This window comes from Pseudorca crassidens, chromosome 1 (assembly GCF_039906515.1).
Source record: "Pseudorca crassidens isolate mPseCra1 chromosome 1, mPseCra1.hap1, whole genome shotgun sequence".
Classification (NCBI taxonomy): domain Eukaryota; kingdom Metazoa; phylum Chordata; class Mammalia; order Artiodactyla; family Delphinidae; genus Pseudorca; species Pseudorca crassidens.
The window spans coordinates 132,114,784-132,137,200 of NC_090296.1; the positions used below are offsets into that span (position 1 = coordinate 132,114,784).

Sequence of the window (22,417 nt, forward strand, 5' to 3'; positions counted from 1 at the left end):
ATGCAGGGCACAGAGAAGAAGTACTTAAGTCAGGTTTAATTTATCAAATTGAGGATGAGATCTCTATGCAAAGATTCCAGTTTGGTAAATTAAAATTAACATAATAACTTCTCCATATTTAGCTTTAATTTTAAATAACCATTAGGTAGATTTATTTCCTGTTTTTTCATAATCTGATTCCTGTGTATTTAAAATAAACTTGTCTCTTCAAATGCTAATTTCAAATAGAAATACTTATTAGGAAAAGGTCTAGAGTCTATGGAAGTACAGTAAATTGCAAAGGAGAATATACACTATGTATAAAATACATGTTTTAAAGAATGAAACTGAAGAAAGGTTTAACATACCAGTGGAGGCATCATGCCCTTGCTTGAAGGGGGGATGACAACTCGAAGATCTGGTTTTCGACTGTTCATTCCAAGACTGCCACCACCTGGAGGAGGGGGAGACTTTGTAGGCATAACTTTGCCTAAACTATTTGCACCAGTAGTTCCAATCAAATTTGGAGAAGCTCTTGAGTTTACAAATCCATTCCCTGGAAAAAAGAAATACCGTTCATTACCATGAAACGAGTCATTAAAATACTGTGGTACAAATATGATGCAAGTTTTCCCCAGTCCCAGTTTCAAGTGAATTTTATAATAAAACTCATGAATATCTAACCATGTCATCTTTGAATATTTTAAAAATAAGCAGAGAGTGAAGCAAGTCTGAAATACATATGAAGTTTAAGACTAATGCCACTTGTTTCCAGTCTTACTGCTTGGACCTGCTGACAGAAACTTAAAACACAAAATATGTTTCTAATGGGGCATCTCCTATTGGGGACCAAGATAATGGGGATATATAAGAAGATGCCTGAGACCAGCCTATTCATTCATTCTCACGACAACAAAGGCACTCCTACTAAGTTCTGGGCACAGAACTAGGTATCAGGGTATCTCCTTAACTGAAGCTTATTTAGCACTCAGCTCTAATGCCTTATTTTCACCAAGTACTTCTTCCTTATAGCTCTACCTGTACCTGTTCTGTTCTTTAACTACCATTAAGGTCTTCTTTAAGTATTTGTTATTTATCTGACTTCAATCAACTAATTCCTACTTTTTAACTTTCCCTAAAGAATTGTCTATCTTTCTTAGATAGGAAATAAGGAAAAGATACAGTGTGGTATAGGTTCTATTGTATATACACAGTACTTTTGGGCACCAGTTGAGATAGAAAATTAATGTAAGGGATCATCCCTATTTTCATGGATATTGCAGTCATTCTAGTCCTCCTCATGTGTAGCCATGTGGTTTGGGTAGGGCTGACTCCACTTCAATCCCCCTTGCCACAGATATTACAGTATATAGATGTTAATTTAAGGGCACCGAATAAAAGAAAACTTTGTTGGCTTAAGAATTCCACTCCTGGGAAGACATATGGGAACATATGTTTATGTATGACTGATTCACTTTGTTATAAAGCAGAAACTAACACACCATTGTAAAGCAATTATACCCCAATAAAGATGTTAAAAAAAAAAAAAAAAAAGAATTCCACTCCTAGTGTTTATTACAAGCTGACCAAAAACAAAATATTCAGAATAGTGAACTAGAAGTTCCTGGAGGGCTGAAGAGGCCTCTTGAATTCTCTGGGTGGGACTCAGCATTCACACATCAATAGTAGTAACCATCTAAAATCAGACAACACAGAACTACCCTTACAATTTAGAAATAAACTTTTAAATGTCTATTAGGTGTAGAGCACTATGCAGTGACGAAGTTATAGGAAGGGATTAAAAAAAAAACCCTACATGGTCTTCAAGCAGCTTTTCACCTAGTTAGCAATAACAGGCATACACCACAGAGACACGAAGATGTCAAAATTATACTTGAGATATGGGCAACACAATGAAATGTAACCACACAAAATTTACAAGGAAATAGAAAGCAAAGCACTGATACAGGCATGTGGGCTTTTAATTAGGGAAGGCTTTGTGGGATCAACTATTTAAGCAGTCTGAAAGGGCAAAAGATGACAGAAGGCAGGCATTATGAATAAATGTGAGAAAGATACACTAAAGCATGAATGAACAAAGTGTGACTAAGGAATGGTGGGGCAGATAAGCACAGAGTCCATGGCTTCAGCGACTGTTACAAGGAAAGGGCAGTTGTATTTATTCTGTTCTTTTCCTTCCAGTATAAAGCAAAAAAGACAACTTTAGAATCCTCCAAAAAGGACTTCCCTGGTGGCGAAGCAGTTAGGAATCTGCCTGCCAATGCAGGGGACATGGGTTCGAGCCCTGGTCCAGGAAGATCCTACATGCTGCGGAGCAACTAAGCCCATGCACCACAACTACTGAAGCCCGTGTGCCTAGAGCCCGTGCTCTGCAACAAGAGAAGCCACTGCAAGAAGCCCATGCACTGCAACGAAGAGTAGACCCCGCTCACCGCAACTAGAGAGAGCCCACGTGCAGCAACGAAGACCCAATGCAGCCAAAAATAAATAAATTTTTAAAAAAAGGAATCCTCCAAAAATAAACAGACACCAGATATTACAAATATATATATACATGTCTGTGTTAAATACATGCAGGGACTAACCAAAACTAAGTTATCTGCTGTGTGCTTAACACCGGCCTAAAACCTCCCTAAAATCTCACCCTGAGGAGACTATTCTAAGAAGTGAAATGTAGTACAATGAGTACTGCAATGAGTTAATGACAAAAACCAATTGTGTACTGCACATATTTTTCAGTTTAAGAGCTTTTGTATTGGGTTATCAGATCATTTTAATTCTATGAAAGTTTCTTGAATGGAAGAGAAATATTTAAACCCACTAAAATCCACATAGTGTTTGGCAGTTTATAAAACATTCTCAGGAACAGAATATATAACGAATAGGGTCAATTGATGAATAGATATGTAAATTCTAAAATTAAAAAATATTAACTAGAGAGAGATTAAGTTCTTGAAGTTCTGCTGAAGGAAATGAATGCTTCAGTATATTTGCTTATATAAGAGTTTGAAAAGATATGTTATTTAGGTGAATTATTTATAGGAGAAACTAAAAATTAATGTTTTGCTAATGTGATATAATCAACTTTGTTGGATCCTAACCAGAACATTTTCAAGGGACAAAGAAAACGGAGAAGTGAGGTGCAGCATTTAGGAACTGGCCTGTATCTCTTCAGCACTTGTCATTTAAAATGTTGGGATTCCAGATGATCAGTGCTTCTTTCCCCCTCCAACTTACTCTCACCCAATTCCTCTTGCTTTCTCCAAAACTTTTACCAAGTGACCTACCATTTTTAATTCATTATGTGATTTAATTTTGTTGTGGGGACTGATACTTCAGTTAACCTTATGAGGTTATTTCCTGCATTCTGCTTCCATTATCTTGAAGGGGTATGTATTAAATCTGGGCTGAATCTCCTTTCCACACCCCAGAAAGCAATTTCCTGCACTCTGTTAAGCTTCAGAAAGCAGTGCTGTTAAAAAAACAAGCTCTGCACTAGGCCATCCCCTGTGGAGCAGAGCTCATCCATGAATTGGGCAGAGGTTAACTGCTAAGCAAGTCATCTGGATATAAAATACTCATCAAATAATTTTATACAAAAACCTGAAGGTTTAACAGAAACCAGTAGAAAGTAAGTACAAATTAAAAATGCTTCTCTTAAATAATGGCATGAATGTGTGTTCTTAATTTCTCTGATAATATATAGAAGATTCTTATTTACTTGATTTGCACTCAAATCTGAAGGATAAAGCAGTATTTCCTCTCAAATACATTATAAGATGATGCAAAGGTGTAATTTAGAAAAACGCATTATTAAGAAGCACTAATGTGCTTTTCCCATGTGGAATCTATGATGCTTTTCAGCTAGACGTGGTACCATAGTAACCCATGAGAATCAAATTACAAGAGTGAAACGGGACCTAAAAGCACGATATTTCTGAGTATAAAGTCAGAGTCTGCAGCAGACGATTACAGGATGATGTAAGAGTTTGGTAACTTGCCAGATTGAAACAAGATAATCTTATATGCACCATTTGTTATTTTGTGGAGTGTAGTGATATACTTCCTAATGTGTGCCTTCTTACCTCCTGTTCATTTTTTATGACAAAAATGAAGATATTGTTGGGATAGACTTTTGAGGTATATACTTTAAGGATATAACTCATCTTGTCATAGCCTACAAATTTAGGAATAAAGTACTGATTCTAAATGAATAAACCCAATTTAATGTGACTTTTCAAGCTTTATGATAACTTATGCCCTGACACAAATGTGACAAAAATGCTTTTGAGCAAACTGCATACTAATGTTTCCAGAAACTTGACATAGCTGATCTTAATTATGGTCCTACAGCTCTAAGGCAAGTCATTCAATTATATCAATCTGGCTTCTATTTCAGAATATTGTGTCATCTGAAATACTGCACTGAAGTGGCTGGAAAGCACTCCCATGTTCTTAATACTACTCTTTTAGGGCTATTACTATGAATCTATTTGAGAAGTTGAACTGACATGCAAAGGATTTTGAAAATCTCAAAAGATTCTGAAAAATTCATCCAAAGCAAGGTTCAAGAATTAATTTTATCATATTTGACAAATTTTTCATAAAATCTGACGAACTTTCAGCTGATTATTCAATAAATAGGTAAATAAATAACAATATACTTTAAAAGTCTATAAAATTATGTCATTTGTACAAAGAAGTGAATGAGTTTTCTAAAATTTAAAAAGACCATGGGTTTTAAAATCACTGATGACATATTTACTTGACTCAGTGGAAATTCCTATATGATGAACAACATGGATTCTGTCCATTAGAAACTTATGATCTAAAACAATCATGAGATTCTGGTTCTTCTGTATTCCCTCTCAATCTTTCCTATGTACACAGCCCCAAAGAGGCTACATGTCTCCTTCTCTTTCAGAGACTTCATGTATCCCCATGGCTTCAACCACTGCCTCAATATGACTCTTAAATCTGTAGTTCTGTTTTGTGTCTCCTAATTTCCAATCCACATGCAACTACCTGGTGGGCACTGTTCCCCAAATATGCTGCTGTCATTTCAAACTCAACCTGTTTTAAACACCTGTACTACTGTCATCCTCCATCACTTCCATCCCCACTTTCACAGAGCTATGAAGCTTTGCTATTCTTTCTTTATAATGCCTTTCTCCTTACCCATCTCTTCTTTTTAACTGCCACTGCCTCTGCTATAATGCAAATCCTTATTACCTTCACTCAACCCATATCAACTCCAAGAGCTTGCTGAGCTCTTTCTAGTCCAGTGTATTTTTTTCTCTTTCTCAACATGTTTTTAAAAAAGTGAAACTGCTGGATTTGGGCAATTTTACTTTATGCTTGTTCTTTGAAAAGAGGCCCAAAGTTAAAAAGAGTTCCCGAAGTCATCTGAATTACAGTATTATCTGAGTATTAAATGTAAATTCTCAGTAGAGAAATTTACCTAGTAAACCATAAGCAATAAGCAGATTGCCTCCATGAAAGATATATACAATCTACAATACATACAAAACTAGCAGGTTTTATTTGGACGATAACATAGATAAAATATAAAAAATCACTTTACAAGGAAAAAAACAAAAGAATGCTCAATTTACTATAATAATTTTATGACTATAGATGTACCATATCAATATAGCATCACAGAAAGTTCAGAAACTAGAAAACAGGAGGGAAAACACATACTTCCACTATTCTAACAAAACTATTACAATGATTTTGGATTTCTTCTTTTATCTTCCATGTGTATATTTTTTGCATAGTTTTAAATCACAACTAAAAATTGGAATTCAGTTGAAATTTTTAATTTACTTAATTTTTTTACTGTTGAATATGTTGATATTTTCCTATTATTCCCTACTATAAATAAAGTTGCAATGAACCTTTGCATAGTCTGATTGATTTCTTTAGGAGAGATTCCTAGAAATGGGATTACTAGGCTTAGAGGAAAACAGGTTTTTATGACTACTGAAACATCTTGTCAAAAACTTTCCAGAACGACTGTTACTAATTTCCAATGCCACAAACACATAACCAGATCATCAGTTTCACCCACCTTCATCAGCTTTCCATGTCACAATAAAAGTGGTAATAGTTGGCAATTACTAGGTGGGGTTGTTGTGTTTTTTTTGCATTTTTATTTGAATCTCATGATTACTATCAACGATGAACATGCTTTTCAATTTTTAAAATACTAGTTGGGTTTCTTTTTTGAATTGTACATTTAAGTACATTAAATGCCTATTCATTTATCAAATATTCCCCTAGATGTGGCCTGTATTTTATTTCACTTTTTCTCTTAAGAATGAGAAAAATCTATTATCTCACATAAGACTTGGGGAAAAGTGGTTGCAGGCTCAGTGTCTTCAACAGCTCAACACAGAGGACCCAGTCTTTCCAGCTTTCCACTTTGCCATCCTCAGCTTGTTGGCCTGTCCTTTTATACTGACTCGCTTCATGATCTCAAGATGAAGCTGCATATCTAGCTGCCAATGTAGACAATAATGTTCAAAGATTCAAAACGCTGCCAAATCTTTGTGAGTGTGAATGTATGGGTGTGTGAACTTTCTTCTCTCTAGATTTCAGAATTAAGAGTATAACTACAATGTACATTACATTCGCAGTTTTAAAAGTGCCTCCACATTTGTGATTATAATTATTTTATATCAAAGTATTATATTTATTTTAAAAACTTTTAATATAATACATATACAGAAAGATGTACAAAACAAAAACTTAAAAGATTAAGGATTTATCATATGAACCATGTAACCATAGAACCCCAAAGAATATTGCTAGTTTCTATAATTGGGCCCCAAAAATACTCCTATTGTTCCACCTACAAAGTGGCATATATCATGACTTTTACAGTAACTTCGTGTTTTTTATAGTTTTACCATCTACCTACACAGACATCCTTAAAACTATAGCTTTGCTCATCTGCTTTTCAAACTTTATGTAGATAGAATCATTTAGTATTTGCATCTATCTTCTTTCATTTGTATTAGTTTGGTGAAATTCATCCACGTTGTTGATTACTGCCATAGTTCCTTCATTTTCATTGCAGTACAGTATTACTTCATGTAAAGGTACTATCACATATTCATCCACTCTACTACTGACAGAAATCTGAATTATTTCTAGATGCTGGCTGTAACAAATAATGCCATGCACATTCTTTTACATATCTCTTGGTGCTCATGGTGCATATATGCATTTCTCTAGTATATAACTGTGAGAGAAAATGCTGGGTCATGGAATACACATATTTACAACTTTAGTAGATAATGTCAAAATGATTGCACCAATTTGTACTGCCATCATCAGTGTATGACAGTTTGGGCTTTTCCATACCCTTGTTAACACCTGGTATTATCTATTTTGCTTTAGCCGTTCTGGTGGGTACCTAATGCTGTCTGTGGTTTTAATTTTGCATTTCCTTGATTACTGAATCAAGCATCTTTTCACACATTTATTAGACACCTGGATAGCTTCTTTTGTGAAATGTCTGTGTTCTCATACACATAAAGACTTAAATTTCTCTTAAAGCACAGCTTTAACTGTATCCCACATGGGTTCTAAAGGGCTTCTTGAATCTATGGCTTGATGTGTTTTGTTAGGTTTGGAAAATTCTGTGATTATCTCTTCAAATACCACTTCTGGCCAATTTTCTCTCTTTTTGCCTCTGGGACTCCAATTTTAAGTATGTTAGACCTTCTCACTGTATCCTCTAGGTCTTACTCTTCTTTTGAATTATCCATCCTTTTATGTCTCAAAAATTCTGAATATTGTTCCTGTCTTTTAGTTCACCAATTCTCACTTTTGCTTTGTCTAATTTGTTATTAAACCCATCCTGTCAGTTCTTAATACTCTTACTTTTTTTAGTTCTAAAATGTCCATTTTTAAAGTTTCCAGTTCTCCGCCAAAATTCTTAATCTATTTTTTATCTTCCTGATACAGTAAATATTGTTATGTTAAAGTCAAAGTCTGTGCCTAATAACTCCAAGTTCTGGAGTTCCCAGGAGGCAGGTTCTACTGTCCATTTTTTTCCACAGGCTTTCATTTATGTTGTACTGCTCCTGACTGTGCCTAGTTAGTAATCTGCTTGTATGTCAAGTACAAATAATAAGGCCTGGGATGGTGTTTTACCCTTATATTATTTTTCTAAAGAGTATTTGCCTTCCCAGGCATCCTGGGGACCCTAACAATATATCACCATAATCTAACTTCAAGAAGTGGGATGATGCAAATAGGAGATGTAACTACTATGAGGGACTGATAACCTCTGATTCATGCTACTTCTAGGGTCCAGCCTTTTAGGGACTCAATCCAAAGTGAGAAGAATATACTAGGCCCTCCCAATTCTTTGTGGGCCCTGGGCTCACCTCTTTGAGTCTCTGTCTTTGTCATTCCCTGGATCTTGAGCCAATAATTCTTCATTACCTTATTAGCTCTGAAATGCTTTCAAGCAGATTTAAAAAAATACTCTGCCTAGCATTTCTAGTTGTCCTCAGAAAAAGAGTTGGTCCAAATGACCAAGTCTGCTCAAATGACCTGTCTTTCCCAAAATATGTTTTATATAACACTAATTCTGAAAGATGCTTTTTCATGAGGAAAATAAAAAGGAAGGGTTCTACTGTGAAATCGCTTTGAGTAACCATGTTTAAAGATTCACAAAACAGGTTAGCATTTTAAAGGCTCTGGTAAGTCCTACAGTAAAGAAACTGGTTTAGTTTTATTTAGCACAAGGTTTGCCAAACACATAGGTAAGTCCTTCTTTTCATATGGTTCCAGGAAACATACTTTGAAAAATGTAGATAAGAAATCATATCCACAGTTCTTAATATATTTTCTTCTAAATTTCTCTGGGAATTTAAAAATGTTTAATCTTTTCATTCATAAAGACTTTAGGCATAAAATTGAGTTTAAACTATTTTTCCAAACTACTAAACCAAAATGGCACCATTGTTGAAAATGGGCTAAAATACATTATTTGACTCTTCTTCACAAAAAAATAACGCTGGTCCGGGAGGATCCCATATGCCACGGAGCAACTAGGGCGTGTGCCACAACTACTGAGGCCGGCACGCCTGGAGCCCGTGCTCTGCAACAGGAGAGGCCACTGCCATGAGAGGCCTGCGCACCGCATCGAAGAGTGGCCCCCACTCGCCGCAACTGGAGAAAGCCCACGCGCCGCAATGAAGCCCCAACGCAGCCAAAAATAAAAATAAATTAATTAATTTAAAAAAAAAACAAAAAAACACTTCTAAAATACCTATGACAGGCCATTTATTTTGGGGCGGGGAGGGAAATTTACAGCAAGAAACACTTTAAACCCATGTATGCTATAAGTACTGCACAAAAATAATTACTTCCATTTGGTACCTGAATTAAGTGATACACGATGTCTAGTTAGTTGAATCTGAATTCTGAGGTGGCACATGTTAAAAAGCAGTTATAACAAAAATGTCACCTAGGATATAATCCAACCAAGCAGAATTACATCTAGCACAGGTTAAATAGGTATATAAGAGTATGAATCAGTGAAGAATCAAGACATTCGATCTTGATATAAGTCTGAGGTTATACTGTGTTATAAGATTGTTATAAGAAATAGATTTATCATAGAACTACCATACGACCCAGCAATCCCACTACTGGGCATATACCCTGAGAAAACCATAATTCAAAGAGTCATGTACCAAAATGTTCATTGCAGCTCTATTTACAATAGCCAGGACATGGAAGCAATCTAAGTGTCCATCAACAGATGAATGGATAAAGAAGATGTGGCACATATATACAATGGAATATTACTCAGCCATAAAAAGAAACGAAATTGAGTTATTTGTAGTGAGGTGGATGGATCTAGAGTCTGTCATACAGAGTGAAGTAAGTCAGAAAGAGAAAAACAAATACCGTATGCTAACACATATATATGGAATCTAAGGGAAAAAAAAAAGGTCATGAAGAACCTAGTGGTAAGACGGGAATAAAGGCACAGACCTACCAGAGAATGGACTTGAGGATATGGGGAGGGGGAAGGGTAAGCTGTGACAAAGTGAGAGAGTGGCATGGACATATATACACTACCAAACGTAAAATAGATAGCTAGTGGAAAGCAGCCGCATAGCACAGGGAGATCAGCTAGATGGTTTGTGACCACCTAGAGGGGTGGGATAGGGAGGGAGACGCAAGAGGGAAGAGATATAGGAACATATGTATATGTGTAACTGATTCACTTTGTTATAAAGCAGAAACTAACACACCATTGTAAAGCAATTATACTCCAATAAAGATGTTAAAAAAAAAAGAAATAGATTTATCTCTGTGTGGATGTAGTAATAGAAATAGACTTTTAAGTAACTCACTAAGCACTTAAATATTTTAATACTTACTTGAATCTTAAATTTTTATAAAAATTCATGTTCACTAATCATCATCATTAATGTGATTATTAACACTATTAGCACTAAACATATTAAAATAGTTGCCTATGACTGGGGAATGGAGGGTGTGGGGAGAGGAAGAGAATGGGAGTGGAATAGAGGTATAAAGGGAAAAGTGAATAACATTCTGAGAAATGCTTTGTGCAAACCATTGAATATGTGCCATGATCTGAGGAGTGTGACTAATGTGACCCTCCAAACCTGATGGCCTAGAAAGGGGGGAAGGAAGCTTACAAAAGAAGAAAGATAAATTTAAAAAAAAGAAATAAAAGCAACAGGATTAGATTATATGTAGAAGGTCAAATTAGGATGACAAAGTCTGAGTCTGAAATTACCAAAGGGAACACAGAAAATTGAACAAAGTCTAGATTTATAGTTGCACGGCAGATAAGAAAGAATAGTATAAAAGCTTTAGGGAAGTGTGGAGAGTACAAAACCCAAAAAAGAACAAAAAGAGAACTGAAACACTTGTTTGATAGGAGGAAGAGCCATGTTTATCAAGCCAGAGGTATGAGAAAAAAAATAAAGGCAAAGGGAAAACACATTAGAAATCTTCAAATAGTTAAACCCCATTAAATAAAAATAACTTTGGAAATAACACCAAGAGCTAGTCAAAATTAACATTAAATAAAACAGAAATTATTGATTCCAGCCATAACCAGGTTGCAAAGTAGAAGGGAGAGCAAGATGCATAGTGCTGGAAGAATAAAAGCATATGGGAAGGGACTTTCCTGGTGGCGCAGTGGTTAAGAATCTGCCTGCCAATGCAGGGGACACAGGTTCGATCCTTGGTCCGGGAAGATCCCACAGGCTGCAGAGCAACTAAGCCCGTGCACCACAACTACTGAGCCTGCGCTCTAGAGCCCACGAGCCACAGCTACTGAAGCCCACGTGCCCTAGAGCCACACGCCAAAACAACTGAGCCAACACGCCACAACTACTGAAGCCCATGCACTCTAGGGCCCGCGTGCTGCAACTACTGAGCCCGTGTGCTGCAACTACTGAAGCCCGCACCCCTAGAGCCCATGCTCCACAACAAGAGAAGCCACCGCAATAAGAAGCCTGCGCACCACAACGAAGAGTGGCCCCCACTCGCTGCAACTAGAGAAAGCCCACATGCAGCAACAAAGACCCAATGCAGCCAAAAAAAAAATATTTAAAAAAAAGCATATGGGAAAATGCAATATAAAAAGAGTATACGGGCACGTAAACAACTAAAATAGAGCTGAAAAGAAATAAACTATAAATATTAGGAAATACACATACAAGGATAGCAGTCCTAATGTATAACTGGTAAGACCTTAATGAATTTTTCCACATTTAATTATCTGTTAATAAAATATCCCACAACAGGTCTTATCTGTTTAATTCCATTAAAACAGCAATTAATACAATGCCAGATACAATTAGGTATTTATTCCTACTTTAGGTCACTACATGTTTTGTAACTTGTCTCACTCAATAATGTCCATTTATTTCTTTCTCATCATTTTAAATTATTCAATCATCTCCAAAATTTTCTTAAGGCAGAAGCTCCTCACATTTTTGGAATAAATGGGTTGAATATATGTAATAGGGAATTTTTCCTATAAGTGATCTGTTTTCAGATGTGTCTTTGAACACACAATATCTAGAAGCAGGGAGGGAATTACTGCCCTTGTTTTCAGATAAAAATGATGATAACTGTGATTATCACAGATAAAGAGACCAAGACGACTAAATGTGATGATAATCCAAAGGGCCACAGTTATTCTTGTGACTCTTTGACATACATGCCATGTTTTTGTAATGTTAAGATCACAATCTATCTTTACCAGCACTTCAGGGCTAGGCAGACAGACACATTTATGACATGTTTAAACTGCTAGTCATCTTGGCAGGGGTCCCAAAGCAAAAGAGCCAATCTGGCAGCAACCACAACAAAATGTGAATGTTCTACATGTGACTACCAAAACAGATCCTTCAGAGACAAACTTCTCAATTCTCTTTGTGTCTCTAGAAGTAGGCCCACCATTTCTTCCTATTGCAATTTCTCTGAAAACATTTCACACAATTGTAAGATACAGCAGTCTGCTAACAGTCTAACTCTGGTAAGGATAGATGACACAGAAAGCTTCTCCATAAGAAACTGTCTTGATGTAAAAATTGTATTAAGGCAATTTAGTCTTTAGAAAAGAACAATGTCTGCTATGAAGGAGGCACTCAATAAATATTTGAATGAATGAGTAACTGAACGTAAGGCCAAGGTATGAGGAATAACACAGGGATATGAAAAAATGTTAAGTATTAGTGAAAGCACTAATTAAACAAAGCGCAAAGGGACATGTCTACTCTAGTCATATATCCCCATATTTTCCTCTTCATTTGGCAGAAGGCCTTGTTTGAGGTAAAATATTCCTTTTATCTCAGATAGGACAGATGCTTACAAAGTAAAACAGTAGGAATTCACTCACCCACTGGGCTGCTTCCAGCTCCATTTGGCACTGTGAGGTCTGAAGTGCTCAACATCCCACCTAACAACATTAGAGAGAGGAGAGAGGGAATGTGAATTGGCTCTCCTTATCTGAGTAAAAAGGAATTGAACAGAGGTAACTCTCACTCCATTCCTAAAAAACACAAAAATAAAAACTAGCCCAGTTTGAATTTGGCGTTAACGTGTAATATGACGTAGTCAAATATACAGTCACTCGCCTATCAAGCTCTGGACATGTCTGCCTTCTTGTGTATCAATACCAAATGGTGCATATTGATAAGAATGGGGGGAGTGCTAATGGAATGCTATAAAATCTAGGAATAATGGGAGAGGAGACACTGCATTACACACAGTGATGCAGTAAATGCACCGAAAATTTCTGCTGAATTAATGAACAAATCAGACAGGGGGAGATGGAGAAAACGCTCTAACTCCAATCAGGTGAGTCATCTCTCCACATTTTTAACACGAATGGCTCACCCTCAATTTTAAATCTTTGCCCATGATATCCTAAATAAATTTTCTGCCTGTCTAGTATGGCTTTCCCATGATAAGGAAAGCTTTCCCAGGATAAGGAAAGCTTTATTTGTTCCACAAAGCCTAGTACAAGGCTAGAGCCACAGATTTTCAAAATAATACTTTAAAACGGAGGCAATTATGTAGTAGTGACTCTTTGCTCATCAAAGCAATAAAATTAAGAGTAGCAGAATAAGAAACTGTTTATGTTAGCAATTAGATTTTTCTTTCTTTTAAAGAATCGGAAGAATAAATATCAGGACATACCTGCACTGCCAGTACTTGGTGGTCTCTGAGGGGCTCCAGGGGATACATTTCTATGTAATGTGGCTTGAGGTGGAGAGAGCATGTTTGAATCTGCTAATGTTGAGCTGGCTGCCAAAGATGGGGACACAAGTGAACTCCCTGGGTTAGTGTAGGACAAAGCACTAGGGCTGGTCACAGGGACTGTGACAGACATGGAGAAGTTTTGAGGTGGCAAACCGGGCTGTAAATAAAGAAAAAGGAAGAGAAAACTGTTAGTTTCATTTTCATCTATATTAAATTTGATAACTTACGAACTTTAATTTGATAAGGTAACACTAGTTACTAAAAGCAGAGGATGGGGATAGGTTCTTACTAAATCAATTTGCAGGTTTAAGCTATTTTCTTTACAATTATATTTGGACATGAGAATGTTTAACATGAACATTTTCAATTTCCATTTTTTATATATTAATACATATATACTAGTATAATGTATATATTATGTATTTCAAATATTCAGAGATGAAAATGAAAGGTCAGAACCTGATATTAGAGTTGTGTTGTCGTTTACACATTATAAAATACATCATTGTTACCAAGAAAGCATAAATTAGCACTTAAATGCAAATCAGTTTAGTAACATTACATTTCTATTGGGAGATTCCAAATATAACAAAAGGGGAAAAGTATGTACATATATTATAAACTTCATATATCAAGTTTGCCCTGGTCTGATTTAATTCACTAACATTCTTAATGGACAAAACTAAAAAAAAAAAAATCACGTTTTATATATATAACACAATGCAATGAGTATAATAAAAATGTAAAAAAAAACTAAACAAAATTAACTACTGGCAAGTTATCTTTAAACTGTATAAAGATTAAATTACAAATATTGTTATCTTATTTCCCTCCAAAATATTCCATAGTTCCTTAAAAATAATATCTTCTATTTTCCTCTTGCATTTCCTCCATAGACCACTTATACTTGTCAACCATGATAAATAACAATCCTCTTTATAATTTAAAGTGAGAGGAAATAGAAAACTTTCCTCTCCCTACATTTTAAAACAGTGATTTGCAAAGTAAGGTAACACTGCTAATTCAAAGTTGAAAGAATGTTAATAATTATGTACTTTATTCAATAGTTTATTTCAGGTAGAAAATAACTCATTAAAAAGTATAAAACAATGGATACATGATAAAATGTTTTCAAAGGTAAAGCAATTTTACTTAAACAATGCTTTTGCAGCTTAACATTAACTGCAAGGTCACCAACATCCATATGAGTTCAAAAGGGATTTTTTTTTCAGTTGTTTTGTTTCTTAAGAATGGTATTAGCACAAAAAATACCTCCTTAAATCTGTTTTCCATGGGCTTCTTCTTATAGCATAGGACTACTTTGAAGAAATAATCCATGATGCATACTTTAGGGCACAGTTTTAAAAGAATTAACTCTGGTAATGAAAGAAATATCAGCATTGGAACCAATTTGTTCCACAAAGCCTACAACACATATGTAGTATTCTGGATATGTATCCAGAATAACTGTCTTAAGCAGCTCTTGCCAGTGGTGCTTCAATGAGAACTCTCTGAAGAACTATCAAAGGAGTATGAACTCAAAGAAGTACTGTTTCACTACGGTTAAATGTGTGAGCATGGAAAAACTTTAAACCAACTATTTGTTTTGTAACCAGTTTAAGAACACTGCTTCCTTAAATTAAAATCGAGCCAAGGCTGTCTTCCTCAATACCTACAGTGTTAAGAAAAGAATAGGGATTTGGAGGTACTGTCACCAAATTGTTTGGGGACATTAACAAAGAGCCAAATAGTAAGCTACTATTACAGCAACTGTATAAAATAATTAAAGATAATTTTGAAACGCCACATTTTATAATAAATCCAGCCATTTTACATTTTATAGTCTCAAGATCTACTTAAGTACATGTAATATTTTAAAAGTTATCGGAGGGAGAGGGAAGTCTCATATGCACCCTATATTTAAAATCATGGAAATTTAAACCTGGAAGGGACCTTAAAAAACTATGTGAGCCAACTCACTCACTTTACAGATGATGAAATTGGAATCCAGGATGTTTAGGATAGGATGCCCTATCCAAAGACATGGGGACAGTAAGTAGCAGAGCTTGTATTAGGATGTTTTCTCTTCACTTCTATGTTTAAGACACTCAAGATCGAAGATGTACCATTGTAAGATTTATGCAATTTTATTTTGAAGTTCTATAAAACCAAAAGAAATTAATAAAATACTTTTCCCCCTTCTACTTACTGCTGTCATCACCCACTACGAAAATAAACAAGATGTGTTGTCTATCTCTTCATGCACAAGATAAGATCACAAACCATACTTTAGTACTCACTGCGATTTTATGATTCCGCATCATATTATCAAATTCCTCATTAATTTTTTTATATTTTTCTTCTGTATGTGGAGTTAGCACATAGGAAGTATCAGGGTCTGGGCTGTCGCACCCTCTGTGTTCCTTCTTGTTCAGAGCCTAAATAATGAAGTTAACAAAAAGGATCAACAAATAAAAAGTAGAGGTAAAATAAAAGTACTTACAGGGCCTCGTTTGAAAATAAAATCACTATCTTCATTTAGTTTGCTGAATCTGTCCTCCGAGAGTGGACTGTGCTCAAAGTAATCGTCAGCATCAGGGCTCTCACAACCATTAAGGCCTTTCTTTCTTAAAGTCTGAAATACAATTGGAAAATTCACACACAAATGATACTAACTTGCCATGAGTTTTTTCTGTAAAATCTATTATGAGAGCACAGACTGAATGAACTGGGTAATACAAGAGCCACTGAAATGGTTTTAAATGATCACAATGCACTCTAAGTCTTCAAATAAAGTAAACCTTAGATATAAGCAAAATTATGTTCCCATTATACATTAAGAGAAAAGGAATATTTATATATTTGGATTCTTCCTAACTTCCTAGAGAATACTAAATTACTCACTGCTCTGACAGTTACAATCCAAATCTGATTACAGCCTGATCAACATATCTGATAGGATCAATGAGTGTGAGACCCCGAAATACAAATATATCAAGATGATATATATATATAAAGTTACCTTTATAAAATGAACATTTCAGCAACTTCATCTACTGACATTCCTTTCTGCCTGAGAGTTTATCCCATTCAACAGAAAGAATAGGCTCAATATCCCAATAATTTCATTCCTAATTTGTTCTTAAATACTGTGATTTTACTACATAACTCTGAAGTATAAAAACTCGAATACTTATTTACATATGACAGTAATGACCCTTTCCTACCTAGAATGTACGTATCGTTAGTGACTTCACATATCTTTAAATTTTGTAAAAAAAACTAATTCAGCATGATCTTTTCCACACTTTGCTAGCTCTTTCTACAGAGTGCCTTCGTGGATTGATTTAGTCCACTGAATTGACTTTCTGGAGAATTTTCTTTAGTGTTATCAAAGTATCCCCTGGACCATATTGACTCTTTTCCTTTCTTCTTACTTTGGGGTACAAATTGGTTGGTTTTCTGAGTTTTAATTTTTTTAATTAAAATCATCACAAAATGACTTGTTTAGTATTTAAAAGAATACACTTAAAACCAAGGGCTTGATAATCTATAGAATATTAATTCACTTACAGACTAAGTTTTTAAAAATCCTGATGGGTCTTATTTTAAAGTAGAATTTTGGGGTTCAACAACTTAGATAGCTTTGAGACTTGCTGATTTTCCAGCCAACCACAGAGGAGTTTTAGGAAGTTAAAATTCTCCAAGTAAGCCTACCTATTTAGGTTAAGAAATATTTGAACAATAGATTAGTACTAGATGAGTGCATTTGTAAATGATTATTTATATTAGATTTAAGGTATATTTTAAATTAATTCATAATAATAGATCTTGGTATCCTTTAAAACATGATTTACAATAATTATGAACGCTATTTTACTCTTTTTTTTTTCTTGAAAGAACATAAACACACAATACATTAAGATTTGAGAATTTTTTAATTTCTCTGAAGTCTATTTTAAAATTTCACTTCACTTGATTTTTTTTTTTTTGCATGCTTAAAGGATCATAAGAAATCAGTGGTATAGCTGTGTTAGCTTCTCAAATTGCTTGGCATGCACTAGGAATCCCATACACAATGCCTGAAACTCCCACCACAACACAATCACTAAACATGAGCATACAGCAAACACTACACCTATTTCCCCAATATCAGCCCCATGGCTCTAAGTTCTATGGGTCTAAGTAATCACATGAACTTTTATGTGTACTTAGCCATAAAAGGTCCTGTTGTTTAGAACTAAAAGGTGGACACGTATCCTCCCCCATTCGTAGTAGCAAGTTCTGCTTGCCAAAGCTCTGCAACTTGCTATCAGCAATGAAGATGTTAACACTCAGAATACTGGAACACAGTGAACTCTTATAACCAACACAGCTCTAGAAACAGAACAAATATAGTAGTCGCCTACACACAGATTTTATCATGAAGCTGATTTATTCTAGCCTGAAATCTCTGGATATTTTCCCCTCATATTCATATATCTTAAGACTAAGTAATTCACAGCCTTGCTCTTCCACTAATAGCAATCACCAAGTATGGTCTCTGAACATTTTTAAATTACAGAAGAAAAAGAATATGGCCTTTGTTTAGTAATTACACAAAAGTTTTATCCTACAACAGTAGGGTTAACTCTACTTGTACCCAAGAGGAAGAATAGTGCTCTGGTATCTCCAGCTCTGCAAGTCTTCACTTTAGAGGGGGTTCCTGTCATTGTGAGAGAATTTAAGAGGCTGTATCAGCTCTGCAGATAACAAGCTAATGTACCTCTGTTGGATATCCAACTTGTGTCTTCTTATCACAAGAATATGAAGAGTTGTTTTGAGGACCCAACTACCATAAAAAGACTTTTTCTGTCTTCTTTATCTTACCACATAGCATAATAGTAAAAGTTTCTCCTGTGTCACTGGTACTAACAAGTGGAATGCTGTATCTATTAACAAGGCCAGGCGAGGCATATAAGAAACAGGCTAGCTTCAGTTTTCTTACGTGCTTCAAGTTAGCCACAATAAAAACACTTGCTCAATGAAGAAAACAGTCTGAAAGGTCACCACTAAGGAGGAATCTGCTTTTAAGTGGGAAAATATTCAAGAGTATTAGCACTGTGCACTCCCTATAGCTATTACGGATGATTATAATGTTCCACTCTTAAGTAAACAGGACTTTAAAAGTACTTTATTCTTGTACATGTGATTGACAGTTTTTCAGTGCCATTATGGCAAACTTAAGGGGGAAACTCCATAGTGCCAAAATAATTTCATATTTCAGGGGCGTATACCATTTAAGTTGATGTATCCCAGTTGCTTTTCTTAAATAACTGTATTCTGAAACACAGATTATGAATTGCTAAAGGGACCAGTGGTGATGAACAATTAAATTATTAATCAGTTTAAGCTGACTTGATACAACCTGTTCTGTGTCCTTCAAATCAGTGTTCCAAACATGTTTAAAGATTCTAACTAGCAAGCTTACATGAAATCATAAAATTAGTATACCTACAATTTTCATTAGTCCATTTCTATAGAAAACAGAAATTTTATTTTTGGAGGGTCAGTTAAACATGTTTAAAAAGACAATCATTTCTACTTGTCACAACAAAGTTAAACTCTGTTAGGATTTTAATAGCCTTTCTTTTTGTGATTTTGGGAAATTTTACATAGGTTTTAAATAATGAATGCCCTTAGCTAACATTTACCTTCAACATTAGTTACATAGAGACAAATTGTGAAAAAATTTTAAATGGATCAAAAAATAATTGCTAAGTGTCTTTAATCTAAAACAATGCATCTGTTAGGACACATCCTCCCAGGTTATCTGATTCTTTGTGGTTTATGCCTGTCTTCAAGCTATTTTACAACTCTGTAGATAGAAGTTTATTTGTAGAAAGCTGATAGTAATGCAAATAATTAGTGTCTATAGACACGCAAATAGATTGTCTGAAGGAGGTTTCAACTGACCTCTTTCCTCACTGTGGAAGATGTCAATTTTGCACCTATGAAGAAAATTCATTTTGTCTTCTTGATGGGCTTATGCATTTCTCTAATCTTTGGATTTACCTTTAACCAGTTGCAACATTTTATTCTTGTTCCCTGAGTAATTAATGAGTTAAAAGTATTGACTCATGTTCATTTTATAGCTGCCTAAGAATCATGATTTTACCTTTTCTGAAAAAAAATTAACAGTTGTAAGAGTGAAACCACCCTTGACTCGTGATTCATAGCAGATCCAAACTCAGGGGAAAAGTCTGCTCTTGTTAGAACTTAGTATTGGATTGTATATCGGTTTTTAAAGAAAAAAGCAATGTGCTGTTTGTTATTTAAAATTTTTGAAAATATTTAATTGTCTGATTAATAATCTGTACTAATTTATTATGGTATCAAAAATTAAGGAAATATGATCAGAGAAGGATTATGACCTTTCAATTCTCTTCAAGAAGGACAATAATCCTTAATTTTTGTGACAATTCATAAATGAAATATTATTCATATCACAGTATTAAGAGTGTAACCATCTAAAACTGCAAACCCCACAATCTCTTGAAACAGGGTTCCTCTCCATCTGAAGCTAACGAGTTCCAAAGTAAAATTCAAGCTGTTGGGGAAGAGTAGGTAATGTTTTGCCTGTAAGCATTTCCAGGGAGAAGGGATCCCTACATGACATCTAAACTTTCTGAGCTGGATACGCCCAAATTAAACTTACAAGTAAGAGGATGTTTTCTTTTTGGTTTTGGTATTAATTAAATCAGTTTTACCCAAATGAAGAGTAACTTAAAGACTTCTACCTACTGATTAAAGACCTCATAGGTAGAAAGGCTCTTAAATTTAAGATTTCTATACCAACTTAAGGAAAAACATTAAAAAACTGAAATTTAGTGGGTATCCTGGCTAGAACTTCCATTTAGGTTACATCCATCTTTATTCTTTGACTAGGTTATTTTACAATTCTGTAGAGATGGATATCAGTTTAAAAGTATCAGAAAACTCACAGTAACTGCAAATAATTCCTGTTCACAGAAATTGTTTTCTGTGGAATGTCACTGATTATCACATTGTGGATACTGACCAATTTTTGCTTCCCCATGTATTGGGTTGGCCAAAAAGTTTGTTCGGCTTTTTCCATAACATCTTACAGAAAAACCGGAAAGAACTTTTTGGCCAACCCAAAAAAATTCATTTCAGCATTCTTTACTGATGTGTGGTATTCTGAGTTCTTCTTTGAACTGGCTGTGACATCTTACTGGTTCACTCATTAATTAATTAAAATATTTGACACATGTTCACTTTATAGTTGAATTAGAGTAATGATTTTATACCTTCTTCCAAATCTAATCTGAAACTTTGAAGACCTACAGTCCCAACTGACTACTGTACATTTTCATTTGGAAATTTGGCTAATATCTCTATTTCAGTTTAACCAAGATGGAACTCATTATCTTTTATTAAATAGATCCCCTTTTTGGACTTAGCTATTCTAGTCAACACAGCAAGCAATCTTGCTGTTCACTCTTTGTTCTCTCCCCACATTAACATGGAATTCCAAATTTTGTAGATTATTATTTCCATTTCCACTGACTATATATCCTCCTTCTCTTTTCTCTCTCTTCTCATTTGTCCCTTAAATTGTTACAGATTCAGTTCTCCTCAATACTTTGTACTTGTCACCTTTGTTTTAGATCTTTGATGGCTCTCTGTGATCTAAAAGCAGTAGCCTCTAAACTTTCTAGATTATCCACCCCATCTGTAAAAATATTTCACGCACAGCCCCCAATATATGCATACAATGAAAAAATTATATGCATGAATGTCAATCTTTTCAAATATTAACATGCCATATCTTAGGATGAAATATAATTTCCATTATTTTCTCCCTGAACCCTAGTAGTTTTATACATCTTACATCCCTCCTGAAATAACAGATGTAGAGTACAAAATCAAAGTTCCTTAGCCTAACTGCAAGTCACCTAACAGTCTCTTTTTTTTTTCCTTCCCCATTTTTATGCTTCCTGAAACCTGACCCAGACAAAGTGGTCAAAATTATTGTCCTAACAGGCACAAAAATCCCTTCACTGATGTCACCCCACTTGTTTGAAACCCTGTCTTCTCTCTTATTTGTATGACTATTTTATAGCTCACTATGGCCTAGTTTGCACTCCATCTTTCCATGAAATTTTCTTCCCCTGCTGCTTCCTAGGCTGAAATTTTAAGAGCACTTACTCTATAGAGCATTCGTGTAACACAGGCAACATTGTATTTACTTATCTTCCGTATATTTTCTGTATTCTTGAACTAATTTATGAACTTTCAAATCAAAGACCAAAGTCTAGATTGCTTTACATTTTCAGAGTCTAGACAAACAAGGTGCTACACACACATGAAATAAGTATTTATTAATACTTGCACAATAAAAAAAAAACATAGCAAAGGAGAGATCAGGATGGTGTCTTCTAAAACATAAAATTATGGATTTGTTATAATATACTTAAATAATAAGGCAATCCAGAAACATTAGTTTGAACTAGGTTGATCCACAGAAATCCTTGATAGTTGACTGCTTCTGAACTACAAAAATACCATTTCATATGTATAATTTCATATATAAGTTTAACTTACAATAGCCTATACTCTGAAAGCTGCT

At 34.9% G+C, this 22,417-nt stretch overlaps 1 protein-coding gene across 12 annotated transcripts in view; it reads right to left on the reverse strand.

The window, feature by feature from the left end:
* Positions 1-22,417, reverse strand: part of MEF2A (myocyte enhancer factor 2A) — a 174,164-nt gene that overhangs the window by 29,284 nt on the left and 122,463 nt on the right. For 6 of the 12 annotated variants that reach the window (XM_067755897.1, XM_067755899.1, XM_067755900.1 and 3 more), the window contains 4 exons: positions 16,086-16,223; positions 13,723-13,942; positions 12,920-12,979; positions 348-535 (listed from right to left, as the gene is read on the reverse strand). In XM_067755897.1, the coding sequence (XP_067611998.1) occupies positions 348-535; positions 12,920-12,979; positions 13,723-13,942; positions 16,086-16,223 (606 nt within the window). Of the gene's footprint in view, positions 1-347; positions 536-12,919; positions 12,980-13,722; positions 13,943-16,085; positions 16,224-16,288; positions 16,421-22,417 lie in introns of all 12 variants that reach the window. The other 6 variants (XM_067755905.1, XM_067755916.1, XM_067755902.1 and 3 more) reach the window with 4 other exon arrangements.